Below are 17,716 nucleotides of genomic sequence, written 5' to 3'. Positions count from 1 at the left end.
CTTGATTGTAGTAGTTGTTGCATGAGTGTATACCGTTATCAGACTCACCAAAATTTTCATTTAAAGTGGGTGAATGTTATTTTTTTATTTTTATTTTTATTTTTGAGACGGAGTCTCGCTCTGTTGCCCAGGCTGGAATGCAGTGGCCGGATCTCAGCTCACTGCAAACTCCGCCTTCTGGGTTCACGCCATTCTCCTGCCTCAGCCTCCCGAGTAGCTGGGACTACAGGCGCCCGCCACGTCACCCGGCTAGTTTTTTTTTTTTTTTTTTTTGTATTTTTTAGTAGAGACGGGGTTTCACTGTGTTAGCCAGGATGGTCTCGATCTCCTGACCTCGTGATCCGCCCGTCTCGGCCTCCCAAAGTGCTGGGATTACAGGCTTGAGCCACCGCGCCCGGCCGGGTGAATGTTATTTTAAGTAAATGATACCTTGGTAAAGTTGGTGGAGGAATGAGACTTGAGAAGCTCCTCATCCTGCTGATTTAAAATTTTGTAAATAAAGTGGTTGTTGATTATTCATATTCAAAGGGATATCTGGGAAAATATGGGTGCTCCTAGGATGTGTAATGCAGGAGAAAATATACTGTCTTTGCAGTGTCATGATTGAATTAGCCCTCTGGGGTTGTTAAAGTGCCTTTTTAATTTTTATTATTTTTTTTAAATTACGAGAGTTGCTGTCTTTTAGATAAAAGGCCAAAATGAATTTTATTATTTGTTTTTATTTTAAATTCTGAGTTTTGACCTTTCTTCCAGTATAGGCAAAGTACACTTGTTAATTTGGCCTTACGCTAACATGGATAACCATATTTTCTTCTCTAATTTCTGTCACACAGAGTTTAACCCTGCAATGTTGCTATGTTTTATGAATGATCCTCTATACACTGGTCTTTCAAAAATTGTAAAGAAAAAGTGAAAAACAATTTAGAGGAAAATAGGGAAAAAGGGATTGGAAAAACCTATGCTTAATTAGACCGAGGTTTTAGAGTAGTAAATGTATTCTTAGAAGTACTAGTATTGTCCTGGTTTCTCCCATAATTTCTGTATCTCTCTGATTTGGTAGTCAGCCCTCTCTTATATTTCCTACCATCATGCTCCCATTATCACAGTTTCTTCATTTGAGAATGAAGGTGAAGGGAATTTTAATGTCTTTCCTTAAATATTTTTGATGAATCTCCTTGAAGTGTGCTTTAAAATCTTTGGTGGAAAGAGAGTCTACATTATCATCAGTACTCCTATTATCTTGTCATTTTTAAGATAGACCTTCTTTTTTTTTTTTTTTTTTTTTTTTGAGACGGAGTCTCGCTCTGTCGCCCAGGCTGGAGTGCAGTGGCGCGATCTCGGCTCACTGCAAGCTCCGCCTCCCGGGTTCACGCCATTCTCCTGCCTCAGCCTCCCGAGTAGCTGGGACTACAGGCGCCCACAACCGCGCCCGGCTAATTTTTTGTATTTTTAGTAGAGACGGGGTTTCACCGTGGTCTCGATCTCCTGACCTTGTGATCCGCCCGCCTCGGCCTCCCAAAGTGCTGGGATTACAGGCGTGAGCCACCGCGCCCGGCCAAGATAGACCTTCTTTTACATTTAAACATCTCAGAAACTGGGCTGTATCTGGCAGTATACCACCTAGAATTCAAATTGAGTTCTTCCAGAGAGGATTTGCTTTCGCTTCTTTCGGTCACCTGGGGAAAATATCAACCATCCTGGTAGTATAAATTCAGAGCACAACCTACAAGACTGACTTGTTCAAATTCTCAGGCAGAGATTTTTCCCCCTCCCTGGACTCAGTACAAAATAGAAAAGAGATGTACAATCAAGGCTGAGATGTACAGGTTTCTTTGTGGGCCCTTGTGTGTTGTAGATGTATTTCTCCCTTATCCTCATAATATGGGTATATCCCTTTTGATATCTTAGCTTTTTGTGGAATCTCCTACTGGGCTCTGACTTGGCATTTTCCCCCTTTTCTTACTGGTATATAATATGGGTACATTTTATAATTGATGGCATTTTAAATCTTAATCATCTTAAATTTTGTTCTATGTATGTCTCCATACTGACTTTCCAAAAATCTGGAACTTTTAAATATTGAGTGTATGGGTGAGTAAAATGAGTATTATAATTAATTTATGTTTTATAAGTGATAACACATTGGTTCAGATTTCTAGTGTATGTGCTGCCGAGGTGAGCACTGTTCAGATTTTTAATGCACAGGCTGCTGTCCTCTCTCTCTCTCTTTTTTTTTTTTTTTTTTTTTTTGAGATAGAGTCTTGCTCTGTTGCCCAGGCTGGAGTGCAGTGGCACGATCTTGGCTCACTGCAAGATCTGCCTCCCGAGTTCATGCCATTCTCCTGCTTCAGCCTCCCGAGTAGCTGGGACTACAGGTGCCTGCCACCACGCCCGGCTAATTTTTTGTATTTTTTAGTAGAGACGGGGTTTCACCATGTTAGCCAGGATGGTCTTGATCTCCTGACCTCTTGATCCGCCTGCCTCTGCCTCCCAAAGTGCTGGGATTACAGGCATGAGCCACCATGCCTAGCCACTGCTCTTCTCTTGACACAATCTGATAAACAAAATGTATCCCTCTTGATGTTCCTCAGAGAAAATGTTAAAACAAATTAGTAAGAAGTTATTGGTTAGAATTTATGAAAGCAGAACAAATGCTACTAGATGTCTGTTGCTTTTAGAATCTAACCCAAAATTTCTTGTTGTGTCTGTATGTCCATGGTATTTGAGCTTTGAATTTTTAAGAATCCATTTCATAAAGTTCTTACCTATAATATTTTTTATATCATTAAGCATACTTCTTACGAAGGATGGAGACATAATGGCAGACTGAGGTCTTCCTGTTACTTTTTTTTAAATAACAACTTTATTGAGATACAATTCACATACCATTCAATTCATCCTTTTAAAGCATACAATTCGATGGTTTTAGTATATTTACAGAGTTGTGCAACCAATACCGCTATCTAATTTTAGAACATTTCATTACCCCCACAAGAAACCCTGTACCCAATAGCAGAAACTCCCCGTTCCCTCCTCCCCACAGCCTCTGGCAATGACCAACCCCTATTAAGTTTCTAGTTTAAGCTTAATTTTTAGTTCAGTTAAATATTGTGTCTGCTATTGCAAGGCCCTATGTTAGGTGTTGGGAAGATTATAAATCCTGGTCTCAAAGTTTATAATCCTGTAAAGAATAAGAGAACTGCCATATTTTATGTATATGACAACATATAGTGTCAAAATAGGGAATTTTGAATATTTAAAACTCTCATTTGGGTCACAACTTTATAGAATTTTAGTTGTTGATGCAGTTTCTTTCATTAAGTAGAAAAGTAATGAGATCCAGAGACATTACTGTTACATAGTTCTGTGGTACAACCAGAATATTGATAGTTCCTTGACAAAATCACTTGAGATGCAGGGTCTTGAATAATTAGAGATAACTGAGGTGGCCCTTTTAAGTATAGGGAAAAGAATATAAACAAAGCCTTAGGGCGTATATACAAGTAGCTCACTTTGTTTACTACAGCCAAAGGTGCATGATGTGGCACAACGTAAGATCAAACTGATTTTGACAAAATGGTGAAAGATTTTGAACTTGAAGATCCAAGAATTTGCAATTTATTAATTGGGGAGATAGTGAGCGATGACTAAAAGTTCTTAAGAGAGTGATATGATTAGATCGGGGCTTTAGGACAGTGCTTCTCAAACTATCTGTGAGGGAGGACCAGTTTATAAACAACTTTCTTCCAATCTGTTTCAAATGGACACATTTATAAAATAAAAATGACTCAAGAAAAATGAAGACACAATGTAAGCCTACCTTTTTTATTACTACATTCAACAAACAAAATTTCTCTGTCAAATTACTATAAAAGTTTCTAAATGCTTAAAATTTCTGTACGTGTCATGTCATGGGTTGGTAACAAATGTTCATAAGCTAGCATTGGTCTGTGGACCATGCTTTGAGTAGCACTACTTCAAAGCAATTAATTTGGCATTAGTGTGAGGGCAGAGCAATTGGGAGATGATTGTTGGAGTAATGAGGACCTGGACATGTTGTTAGCACTGTGAATTGAATGGAAGACTGGATTCCAGAGACGTTTGGTAATTTAAATGAAGGCACATGAGATGATTGGATGTGGATTTGAAGAAGAGGAAAGAATCAAAAGGTAATAACTAGATTTTAAGCTTGAGTGGGAAAATGGGATTGCCCGTAGCAGAAATAGGAACTAGTTTGGAGGTTGGATTTTCAACAAAAAACCACATTATAGCATTTTCTATTAAGTAAAAATATGCATATATACAGACATGTACTTTTTAGTTCATAATTTCAATTTGCCCTCTCAAAAAGCACTTGTAACTTTTTCTTTTCTTGATTGTAGCAAATTTTCAATGTATAATTATGCAAGCCCATAAGGAAAACAGATGCCTAAGAAGATCTTATACTTGAATCCTTAGTCTCATTTGTTGTTGCACTAACTGTCATTGGGCACTTGGCCAGGAAATTGTGACTCCTAGGCAAGGGGAGGAGTTACAGATAAAGTTCATCATTGCCAAAGAAATTCTATTCCAAATGGATTTGTGTGGAGCAACAGTGATATCCAGTGACAAGTTAAATTAGACACAGAGGTGTTTTCTCCAGCACTGTCTCGGAAGACACGTGGTTTTGAGAGGCCTGATTCAGGCTAAACTTCTTGAAGTTAAGTCACAAAAAAACTATACTATGGACTTTATGAAGAATTTTGTTATGTGACTTCAAGAACTAATTGACTCAGATAGTTTTACACTTTTCAAAACGGCAACCAGTGACAGATGAGGTAATACTGCTTTGAATTGCAAGTTAAATCTCAAAGCCATTAAGATTGCTATTTACAAAATTTCAAATTTAATAAATTGCATGTTCATGTTACTTAAGTGTGAGAATATTCCTGTTTATAAAGCACATTATATTAATGGCTCTATTTCTTACAGTTTATATTAACTTGGATAGAGTTTATTCAAGTTTAATGTCTTAACTGCTATGGGATATGATAATAAAAGCTGTTACGTTTGTCTTTATATTGAAGTCTGTGCTTGGTTTTATAGTGTTCCTGTCACCTAGAGATTGTTTTTCTTGTTAATGCTCAAATCTGCAACTTACAAAAGACTTAGTATGTTGGAATTGCTGGTTAATTGTGCTTTGAGATTGGATGCTTAGTTTAGTCATGCTTTCTAGGGTGGCAAGTTTGTGCTTTTTTAAAAGCAAGCTTCAGGAAGTTAATTTCTCAGATATGTTCAAACTCTTGAACACAGGGGTGGAGTATGTTCCACTCGTTAATAATTTAGAAATGTGACACAGTAAACTGGCATTGGCAAAGGTACAGTCAAGGTCCTGAGACCAGTAGAAATTTTTGGATTCCTCAAACAGATAAATCTTTTTGTTTTGAAATGTATGATGGGGCAGTGGGCCAGCCTTGTAATTGATATAGTACCTTTTAGTTGATATAGTACCTAACACTTTGTTTTGCTAAAACCTCAGTTAAGAGTAGTCATTACTTTGAGACCAGGAGATTCATTTCTCTTGAAGACTGTATCCTGGAAACATGGTATTTCATGCTTTAAGGCTGCCTCTGTGCTGAAGTCAGTGCATACTTTAAGCATTTGGATGTTTATTATCTTTGTAAACTGTGGCATGTATGGCCAAATAACTATATTTGGCTTATTGCAGTTCTCTATAATACAGCTGTTCTATTTTGCCATTATAGCTTTGCTTATGCACTTTAGATATGCATACAACAAATTAGATTTAATTCCACATTGTCCCTCCCCTCATGTTTTGTAGCCTAAATTAGGGAAAGAAAAGGAAAGATGAGAATATATGTGAGGCTTTTCATTTTTATAAACATAATAGAAATGAATTGAGAGGGAGACAGGAGTGATTGTTTCTAAGTTCAGGAATTGCTTTTGTGGTTAGAGCACCTATTTTGAATGAAAATGGAAAGATAAAGGATATTTGGTAGAACTTCATAGGAAAACATCTTATTTCCTAATTTTAGACTCTTACAAAATCTGTCCTAGCTCTGCTCCCTAAAGAACAGCTTCTATGACACATGTCACAAAATGGTATCTGCTTTATAGTAGACAATAAGTGTGTTGATTGAATAGTTAATGTGACTAGGTTAAAGAGATGAGAAGTGCAATTTGATGGATATTTACCAATGATTATTTTGGCAAAACCAGATTTTCATATTCCTGAAATATATTATTCCTTGAGTTTACATAGATAATAAAGGTACATTATAATCTTTGAATCCTTAAAAATATACATATGTGATTTGATAGATTTTCATGACAGTATAAGCTTGATCTCTTTTCTAACAAAGAAAGAAACTGGTACTTGGCTGGGACTGTTGACAGTTTCTTAAGCACTGATTGAGTGACATTAGCAGCAAAATCTCTTTTTTCCTGTAATGTTAGCTGTGCCTGAAGCCAGCTAGCATCTTTCTTCTATGAGAGTCAAAGCTGTTTCTTTTATTATGTGGTTCCACATACTTCTGTCCTGGATTGTATCACAAGGGAAAAAATCGTCCCCAATCCATTCCTGCTTGTATTCCCATGGAATATTTTAGGCATGTCAGCTGTTAGGGCCTGATCAAGGATTTGATCCAGTTGGCTCTCTAGCCTCAATTAAGAATCTGTTTGAAAAGCCTTCAGTAGTAACATTTAGTTTCTAGAGTTACAACCATTATTTTGTCTTTTATCCCTGTTATACTTTCAAAAGGGTTTATGTAACTGGGAAAATATAATAAAGTAGATGCTTTTATCAATAATAGCGGGGTGATATTTGATGAAATATTAGAAGGTGATATGTTTGGGGGTTGGAGGTTGGAGGGTGTTTTTTGTTTCTTTGTTTGAGACAGGGTCTTGCTCTGTTGCCCAAGCTAGAGTGCACTGGCGCGGTCTCAGTTCATTGCAGCTTTGACCTCCTGGGCTCATGTGATCTTCCTGCCTCAGCCTCTTGAGTAGCTGAGACTACAGGCGTGTGTCACTCTGCCTGGGTAATTTTTTATTTTTTTGTAGAGATAGGGTCTCACTATATTGCCCAGCTGGTCTCAGACTCCTGGGCTCAAACAATCCTCCCACCTTGGCCTCCCAAAGTGCTGGGATTATAGGCGTGAGCCACCACTCTTGGTCGTCTCAAACTCCTTTTAAAAAAAGTCTCCAAGGCTGTCTCTACCAAAAAAAAGGAAAAGAAAAATAGCTGGACATGGTGGTGTGTACCTGTGGTCCCAGCTACTTGGGAGGTTGAGGCTGAGATAGGAGGATAACATGAGCCTGGGAGGTTGGGGCTGCAGTGAGCCATTATCACACCACTGCACTCCAGCCTGGGCAACATAGTAAGACTATGTCTTGAAAATAAATAAGAAACATATATATATATATGGCATTTTTAAATGGTGAGGTAAATATCAATAGAAGATCTGATATTTTCTTTTTGTATCCCAGTGGAGGCTTTTTGCATCCCTTAGTGCAGTTACTCATCTTTGGAGATCATTGACCTAGATCACTGATGGGGGATCCCAGCCCAAGCTTTTTGTTTTTAATAAGTTACTTAGGTGATTGTGATTCTGATGTACACTGCAGTTTTGAGATCCATTGATCTGTGTCATTCGAATTTCTTATAGTTACTTATGAAATGAAGGCAAAGAAAAGGTTTGGTCAGAAGAGGAGAAGCCATGCAGTTTTAACTTTGGCTACCAAGCTGAGGATCAGGTGGAAAGGATAACCTTATTTTCTTTCTTTTCCCTTTCCTTTCCCTTTCCTCCTTTCTTTTCTTTTCTTTTCTTTTTTTTTTTTTTTTATGACGGAGTCTTGCTCTGTAGCCCAGGCTGGAGTGCAGTGGCGCAATCTCGGCTCACTGCAACCTCCCCCTCCCGGGTCCAGGCTCAAGCAATTCTCCTGTCTCAGCCTCCTGAATAGCTGGGATTACAGGAATGCGCCACCATGCCCGGCTAATTTTTGTATTTTTAGTAGAGACAGGGTTTCACCATGTTGGCCAGCCGGGTCTTGAACTCCTGACCTCGTGATTCGCCCGCCTCAGCCTCCCAAAGTGCTGGAATTACAGGCATGAGCCACTGCGCCTGGCTCTTCCTTGCTTTTCTTCTTTTTTTTTCTGTTTGTGGCAAGGTCTCACTCTGTCACCCAGGCTGGAGTGCAGTGGTACAATCTCAGCTCGTTGCAGCTTCTGCCTCTGAGGCTCAGGAGATCCCACTTCAGCTTCCCGAGTAACTGGGACTACAGGCGTGCGCCACCACACCCAGCTTTTTTTTGGTATTTTTTGTGGAGATGGGGTTTTGACATGTTGCCTAGGCTGGTCTCGAACTCCTGTGCTCAAGCGATCTGCCTGCCTTGTAAAGTACTGGGATTACAGGCGTGAGCCACTACATCTGGCCCTTATTTTTAAAGATGATTAAAACTTACCCTGAAAGACCATCATGCCGATGATCTACCATACTATTACATGTTCAGTTTTTCCTATGTCTTCATAGTGATCTTTCTGATTATTTCATTTCCTTAAAATCTGATATTTTGGTCTTAAATGCGGGATAAAGTCCAAATTCCCTAATGTGGCTTACAAAATTTTCATGATTTTGACCCCTGCTAACCTTCCATAGCTTTTATTGCTCCTTCCCCCATGCTTGCCCCCTGGAAAACCTGTTTCTGTGAAAACAAACAGAAGCAAAATCAAAGAAAGCTTCTCAACTCTAGCCACAATAAATGATCTGTAGTTTACTGTAAACCTTTTCTGTGCTTGGTTATTTTGCCTGCATTGCCTTTCTTGCATTTTCCTAATGGAAAACTACTGATTGATTAAGATTCAGTTCAAACATTTTTTCCTGACCTCTCTAAACAACTGGTACTCTCTCCTCCATGTGATTTTATAGTACTTACTGAATTGCTGAAATTACTTAAAAGTCTCCTTTCTAGTAGGCTGAGTTCCTCAAGGATAAAGAGAGTAAATTACAATATAAGTTTCATGAGGGCTGGTACAGTCTTTTGTTTAATCACAGTATCTGGGTATAATAGTAGCTATTTATTTAATGAATCTGTATATCTTCAGTGGGCTTTAAATTACTTGTTTATTAAATAAATTATAAATTAATAAGTGAATGAGTTATAAAATCCCAAAAGTAATCTTATTTTATGGGGTCAGACTTAGAAAGGAGAGCGTCTTCTTTGAAATCTTGAATACATGGCATTTTTAATGCCAGGACACAGTACACAAATCTGTGTATTTTTGTATAATATCTGATTTCATTTTCTGTATAAGAAAGACTTGGATAATATTTTTAAATTTTTAATTTATTTGTTATGATTTTTGGAAACAGGGTCTCACTCTCCCACCCAGGCTGGAGTTCAGTGGTGTGATCTTGACTCACTACAGCCTTGATCTCCTAGACTCAAGCAATCCTCCTACCTCAGCCTCCCAAGTAGCTGGGACCACAGGTGCACACCACCATCCCCAGCTGATTTCTGTATTTTTTGTGGAGTTGGGGTCTCACCATGTTACCTAGGCTGGTCATGAACTCTTGAGCTAAAGCCATCTGCCTGCCTTGGCCTCCCAAAATGCTGAGATTACAGGTGTGAGCCACTGCTCCCGGCCTTGAATAATTTTTATGGATTTTAATATTGGTATTTAAATGAGAAGATCTAAAAGAAAACAAAGGAAAAGCTGCTTGACATTGGTCTTGGCAGTGATTTTTTTTGTTTAGGACACCAAAAGCACAGGCAACAAAAGCAAAAACAAGCGGGACTACCTCAAACTAAAAAGCTTCTGCACAGCAAAGGAGAAACAACAAAATAAAAAGGCAACCTATGGATTGGGAGAAACTGTTTGCGAATCATATATCTGATAAGGGATTAATATCTAAAATATATGAGCACCTCAAACAGTAACGATAAAAGGAATAACCCAAAAACGGGCAAAGGACCTGCGTAGACATTTCTCCAAAGCAAACGTGCAAATGGCTAACAGGTGTTTGAAAAGGTGCTTAACATCATTAATCATCAGGGGGAGTGCAAATCAAAACCACCATGAGTTATCATCTCATACCTATTAGAATGCCTTTTATCAAAAAGATAAGAAATAAATGTTGGCAAGGATGCAGTGAAAGGGGAATCTTTGTACACTGTTGGTGGCAATGTAAACTGATGCAGCCACCGTGGAAAATGCTGTAGAGCTTCCTAAACAAATTGAAAATAGAGCTGCCATATTACCCAGCAGTTCTTCTAGTTATAGTCCCAAAGGAAGTAAAATCACCACTTTGTAAAGATATCTGCACTCCCATGTTCATTGCAACATTATTTAGAGTAGCCAGGAGATGGAAAAAAACAAAATATCTGTTGATGGGCTGAATGAATAGATAAGGAAATTATGGTATATATACACACAATGGAATATTCAGCCGTAAAAAAGGAGATTCTTCTGTTTGCAACACCATTGACGAACCTAGAAGACATTATGCTAAGTGAAATAAGCCAGATACACCAAAGAATACTGCATGATTTCACATGTGGAATCTAAAAAAACAATCAAAAAAGGAAACCATAGAAACAAAGAGCAAAACAGTGATTGGAGGCCAGGCGTGGTGGCTCATGCCTGTAATCCCAGGACTTTGAGAGGCCAAGGTGGGAGGGTTGCTTGAGCCCAGGAGTTCAAGACCAGCCTGAGCAACATAGGTGAGCCTCTGTCTCTACAAAAAATAAAAAAATTATCCAGGCTAGGTGATGTGTGCCTGTAGTTCCTGCTGCTCGGGAGGCTGAGGTGAGAGGATCTCCTGAGCCTAGGAGGCTGAGGCTGCAGTGAGTCATGATTGTACCACTGCACTCCAGCCTGGGTGACAGAGTGACTCTGCCTCAAAAAACAAAAAACAATGTGGGGGAAGGATGGAAAGATGTAGATCAGAGGGTACAAAGTTGCAGATATGTTGGATGAATGTCTAATGTACAGCACGAGGGCTATATTTAATAATATTGTATTATGTACTGGTAATTTGTCAAGACAATAGATTTTAAGTACTTGTACCACAAAAAAAATAAAAAAAGACGTAAAGGTAACTATATGGGATAATGAGTATGTTAATTTGTTTGTATTAATCATTTCACTGTGTATATGTGTATCAAGATAAGTATATCAAACAGCATGTTGTGTTATACATCTTAATATATAATTTTAAAAGTTTAAAAAATCAGTTGGAAAAATAAATAAATGAGAAAACCTAGAAAAATAGCCAAATAACTTTATTAAACTTGAGAATTTATTTTCCAGTGTTGAGATAATATTTTTTATTATTTTCTATAGGGTGTTTGTGAACCGAAGTTTAGCCATGGAAAAGATAAAGTGTTTTGGTTTTGATATGGATTATACCCTTGCTGGTGAGTAGCAATTTCTGATTGCTTAAGAACTGCTGCTTTGGGTATAACACAGTGGGTTCACAGTAGGCAATTCAAATAACATTTGCTGACTTAATCATGTATTTGGCTACCAGAAGCTTTTATTATCAAATTGCTTCCACTAAGATTTATGAGTATTGAAATTATCAGATATCCTTGAGATTTGGCTCATGAGTTTGCACACATAGATAGAAAAAGTATTAAATTTTACTATTTTAGAGATCCTGGTAAGAAATAATATGGGAAAATCATACATTGATACGTATATTTGGGCATTTTTGACTTTTACTCTTAGCCATTCTTTAGGTATGAGATTTTGTATCTCTTACTCTGCCACAGATAAACTTGTATCAGTTAAAAATTTTAATGTTAGTTTTTTTTTTGGAACGGAGTTTCACTCTTGTCTTCTAGGCTGGAGTGCAATGGCGCAATTTTGGCTCACTGCAACCTCCACCTCCTGGGTTCAAGCGATTCTCCTTCCTCAGCCTCCCAGGTGGCTGGGATTACAGGTGTGCGCCACCATACCCGGCTAAATTTTGTATTTTTAGTAGAGATGGGATTTCACCATGTTGGCCAGGCTGATCTCGAACTCCTGACCTCAGGTGATCTACCCAGCTTGGCCTCCCAAAGTGCTGGGATTACAGGCGTGAGCCACCGCGCCCAGACAATACGTTGTTATTAACACAAATGGGAAATGTGTTCATTTTCCATTTAAATGATTGCACACATAATATGTATAAGGCTTTTAAAAAACTAGAGCCGCAGCCATAAGAAAGAATGAGTTTGTGTCCTTTGCAGGGACATGGATGAAGCTGGAAGCCGTCATTCTCAGCGAACTGCACAGGAACCAAAAACCAAACACTGCATATTCTTACTTATAAGTAGGAGTTGAACATTGAGAACACATGAACACAGGGAGGGGAACATCACACACTGGGGCTTGTCCGGGGGTGGGAGGCAAAGGGAGGGAGAGCATTAGGACAAACACCTAATGCATGCAGGGCTTAAAACCTAGATGACGGGTTTATATGTGCAACAGACCACCATGGTACATGTATACCTATGTAACCTGCATGTTCTGCGCACGTATCCCAGAACTTAAAAAAAACAACAAAACCCAAAAAACTCAGAGATGTACTAGACTTGCTTTTCTGTACCTAGGGTATATGCAGGAATTTAGCCAGTCTTCCCAATGGTCAGCTGCAATTAGATGGAGGACTGGGCAAGAAGTCACTGAAACTCCATGACAAACATGGAAAAGATGAACTTCTTTTTTAACTTGTAGAATCCTTAGTCTGTGTAGATGTTTTCATCAGCATGTTTTGTCCTTAGGATGTGGGGCATTGGGTACCATCTCATGGTCTTCTATTTGTGTAAACTTTGTGTTTAAGTTTCCACATCCTTTTTTATTAAATAAATTATATAGCTTCTGAAACCAACCAACCAACCAACCAAACAAACAAAAAACTAGAACCATTAGCTTTATTCATTATCCTATAGCCCTTACAGCAGCACTGTGCTGTTTTTCCCTTCCTTCTCTAAGATATATTTGAGTCAATGTATTAATCAATAGTTATAACATCTTTCCAGAACTTAGTAAAATATTTTCAATCTCGTGAAAATGCATTTAATTTAAGAAGTAATGGGAAGGTGGGATCAAGTTGAGCATATGTGCTTGCACGTGTGTGTGAAACTGTGACAGAATCTTTCAGAAATTGTCTCTTAAAAATTTTGTCTTTACACAAAAACCTTAAAATGTATAAAGACACTTCTTAGGAACTATTAATATAACAGTGCTAATTTGTCCATCTCAAATTAGAGAAATCGCAGTTTGATGTTCAGTTTAGGCTACAAATGTAAATGAATAATACATGTTCAAAAATGAAATTATGGAGGTACTTGCCACATAGATATGGCCATGATTTTTTTTTACCAAACAAGTAATACATTAAAAATATACACAGTTCCTGATTTGAATTTTTCTCTTCCCTCCATACTCTTTGTCGTTTATTTGTTTTTCTATTGCCTTAAGCTTATTTTTGCAGCATTTAATGTTTTTCTGATTGGTCACAGACACTTTTAGGAGTACTTGTCAGAAAGCAGGGGAAAGCAGTCTACTTTCTCAATGTAGATCTTGCCGTTCAAATGGGGAGAAAATCCTATAGTCTCTTCTTTCAAGAATTCTAGCTCTCTAGGGAAAGGAATGGTGAGATAATTTGGCAGCTGAAAGAGATTATCTAAAGCAGAAATAGAAGTTAATGGTGTCAAAAAGTGACAAACATTTTTCCCTTGGTTATTAAGACAATCTCATTACATTGAAATAGTTCAATTCAGTAAGTATTTATTGAGAATCTATAATGTGCCTGGCACATTTTGTTACTGAAAACTGAGATGATTATATATTCCCACAGAATAATGAAAAAATAAACTATCTTGTATATTGAAAAGGTCACTGAATCGGCCTTGCGCGGTGGCTCATGCCTATAATCCCAGCACTTTGGGAGACTGAGGCGGGCGGATTACTTGACAGGAGTTTGAGACCAGCCTGCCCAACATGGTGAAACCCCATCTCTACCAAAAAATACAAAAATTAGCTGGGTATGGTGGTTCTCGCCTATAGTCTCAGCTGTTCAGGAGGCTGAGGTGGGAGAATCTCATGAACCAGGGAGGCAGAGGTTGCAGTGAGCCGAGATGGTGCCACTGCACTCCAGCCTGGGCAACAGAGTGAGACCGTGTTTCAAAGAAAAAAATTAACTGAATCTGTCTCTAAACTTTAATGCACCTTATGATTTATTCTTTTTGTTTTTTGCAATGCCACTTCATATTTTAATGCTTTCTCCTAGTCTACACACAAATATATTTTGTGTATATTTAACAGTAAGTGTTAACATTTATTAAGTACTTATTATATGCCAGGACCTGTTCCAAGTGCTTTATATAGATTATCTCATTTAACACATGGATTCTGTTATTCACATCTGTTATTGAATATTTATAGAAACTCTTTGAAGCAGTTACTACTATCATCTTCATTTTACATATGACTGAGATTAAGCACTTTGTCCAAGGACATTTAGTTACGATGTACCTGAACCAAGATTCAGACCTAAGCATGCATATATGTATAGGCATATAATGTTAAAATTATCATTTTGGATAATGACAGTTTATCGAGATTTTCATATAAATAGAAACATATAGTGTGTTAGTCTGTTTTCACACTGCTGATAAAGACATACCTGAGACTGGGCAATTTACAAAAGAGATTTTTGTCTTGTTTTGTTTGAGATGGAGTCTCACTCTGTCACCCAGGCTGGAGTGCAGTGGTGCAGTCTCAGCTCACTGCAGCCTCTGCATCCTGGGTTCAAGCGATTATCCTGCCTCAGCCTCCCGAGTAGCAGAGATTACAGGTGCCAGCCACCATGCACGGCTAATTTTTGTATTTTTAGTAGAGACGCAGGGGGCAGTGGGGGTTTCATTATGTTGGCCAGGCTGGTCTGGAACTCCCGACCTCAGGTGATCTGCCTGTCTTGGCCTCCCAAAGTGCTGGGATTACAAGTGTGAGCCACTGAGCCTGACCAGAAAGAGGTTTCATGGACTTACAGTTCCACGTGGCTAGGGAAGCCCCACCATCATGGCAGAAGGTGAAAGGCATGTCTCACATGGCAGCAGACAGGAGAAGAGAGATTGTTCAGGGAAGTTCCCCTTTTTAAAACCATCAGATCTCATGAGACTTATTCACTATCACAGGAACAGCAAGGTTTGAAAGACCCATCCCCATGATTCAGTTACCTCCCACTGGGTCCCTCCCACAACATGTGGGAATTCAAGATGAGATTTGGGTGGGGGTACAGCCAAACCATATCATTCTGCCCCTGGTCCCTCCTAAATCTCTTGTCCTCACATTTCAAAACCAATCATGCCTTCCCAACAGTCCCCCAAAGTCTTAACTCATTTCAGCATTAACTAAAAAGTTCACAGTCCAATATCTCATCTGAAATAAGGCAAGTCCCTTCTGCCTATCAACCTGTAAAATCACAAGCAAGTTAGTTACTTCCTAGATACAATGGGAACACAGGCATTGAGTAAATACAGCCATTTCAAATGGGAGAAATTGGCCAAAACAAAGGGGCTGCAGGCCCCATGCAAGTTTGAAATCCAGTGGGGCAGTCAAATCTTGAAGCTCCAAAATGATCTCTCTTGACCCTGTGTCTCACATCCAGGTCTCACTGATGCAAGAGGTGGATTCCCATGGTTTTGAGCCGCTCCACTTCTGTGGCTTTGCAGGGTACAGCTTCCCTCCCAGCTGCTTTCACGGGCTGGTGTTGAGTGTTTGTGGCTTTTCCAGGTGCACGGTGCAAGCTATCACTGGATCTATTATTCTGGGGTCTGGAGGATGGTGACCCTCTTCTCATAGCTCCACTAGGCAGTGCCCCAATAGGGACCCTGTGTGGGGGCTCAGACCCCACATTTCCCTTCTGAACTGCCCTAGCAGAGGTTTTCCATGAGAGCCCCACCCTGGCCGTAAACTTCTCCCTGGACATCCAGGCATTTCCATACATCCTCTGAAATATAGGTGGAGGTTCCTAAACCACACTTGTTGACTTCTGTGCACTTGCAGGCTCAACACCCCATGGAAGGTGCCAAGGCTTGAGGCCTGTAACCTCTGAAGCCATGGCCCCCGCTCTACATTGGCCCCTTTCAGCCATGGCAAGAGCGGCTGGTACTCAGGGCACCAAGTCGCTAGGCTGCACACAGCCTGGGCCTGGCCCATCAAACCACTTTTTCCTCTGAGGCCTCCTGGCCTGTGATGGAAGGGGCTGCCAAGAAGAACTCTGACATGCCCTGGAGACATTTTCCCCATTGTCTTGGTGATTAACATTGGGCTCTTCGTTACTTATGCAGATTTCCATACAGGGCTTGAATTTCTTCTCAGAAAATGAGTTTTCTTTTCTGTTGCATTATCAGGCTACAAATTTTTACGCTCTGCTTCCCTTATAAAACTGAATGACTTTAATAGCACCCAAGTCACCTCTTGAATGCTTTGCTGCTTAGAAATTTCTTCCACCAGATACCCTAAAGCATCTCTCTCAAGTTCAAAGTTCCACAAATCTCCAGAGCAGGGGCAAAACGCCACCAGTCTCTGTGCTAAAATATAGAAAGAGTTACCTTTGCTCCAGCTCCCAACAAGTTCCTCATTTCCATCTGAGACTTCCTCAGCCTAGAATTTATTGCCCATGTCACTATCAACATTTTTGTCAAAGCCATTCAACAAGTCTCTAGGAAGTTCTAAACTTTGCTACATTGTTCTGTCTTCTTCTGAACCCTCCAAACTGTTCTAACATCTATGTGTTACCCAGTTCCAAAGTTGCTTCCACATTTTCGAGTATCTTTTCAGCAATGCCCCACTCTACTGGTACCAATTTACTGTAGTAGTTTGTTTTCACGCTGCTGATAAAGACATACCTGAGATGGGGCAGTTTACAAAAGAAAGAGGTTTAGGCCAGGTGCAGTGGCTTATCCCAGCACTTTGAGAGGCTCAAGTGGGTGGATCACCTGAGGTCAAGAGTTCGAGACCTGCCTGGCCAACATGGTGAAACCCCATCTCTACTAAAAATACAAAATTAGCTGGGTGTGGTGGTGTGCGCCTGTAATCCCAGCTACTTGGGAGGCAGGAGAGTCACTTGAACCCAGGAGGTGGAGGTTGCAGTGAGCCGAGATCGTGCCACTGCACTCCGGCCTGGGTAAAAAGATCAAAACTCCATCTCCAAAAAAAAAAAAAAAAAAAAAGAAGTTAATGAACTTAGTTTCACATGGCTGGGGTGGCCCCACAATCAAGGTGGAAGGTGAAAGGCGAAAGGTATGTCTCACATGGCAGCAGACAAGAGAAGAGAGCTTGTGCAGGGAAATTCCCCTTTTTAAAATCATCTAGATCTTGTGAGAGTTATTCATTATCACAAGAACAGCACAGGAAAGACACGCCCCTGTGATTCAGTTACTTCCCACTGGGTCCCTCCCACAACACGTGGAAATTCAAGATGAGATTTGGGTGGGGACGTAGCCAAGCCATATCATATATTACGTACTCCTTTTTGTCTGCCTTATTTTGCTCAGCATGTTTTTGTGATTCATTCACATTGTTGTCTACCAGTAAGTAGTTCATTCTTTTTTTAACTCTTGACGTAATTTTTAAAAATTATTTTAAAATTACTTTAGACTGCGGCTGGGCGTGGTGGCTCATGCCTGTAATCCCAGCACTTTGGGAGGCTGAGGTGGGCAGATC

General features: G+C 39.6%; 1 protein-coding gene across 38 annotated transcripts in view; it reads left to right on the top strand.

The window, feature by feature from the left end:
* NT5C2 (5'-nucleotidase, cytosolic II) overlaps positions 1–17,716 on the top strand; it is a 106,492-nt gene that overhangs the window by 45,203 nt on the left and 43,573 nt on the right. For 37 of the 38 annotated variants that reach the window (XM_015148011.3, XM_077945409.1, XM_077945422.1 and 34 more), the window contains 1 exon segment: positions 11,342–11,415. In XM_015148011.3, coding sequence (XP_015003497.1) covers positions 11,342–11,415 — 74 coding nt within the window. 38 annotated transcript variants of the gene reach the window in all.

This window comes from Macaca mulatta, chromosome 9 (genome assembly GCF_049350105.2).
Source record: "Macaca mulatta isolate MMU2019108-1 chromosome 9, T2T-MMU8v2.0, whole genome shotgun sequence".
Taxonomy (NCBI): domain Eukaryota; kingdom Metazoa; phylum Chordata; class Mammalia; order Primates; family Cercopithecidae; genus Macaca; species Macaca mulatta.
The sequence above is the reverse complement of the archived record's forward strand: the minus strand, read 5'-3'. Positions and strand labels throughout refer to the sequence as shown.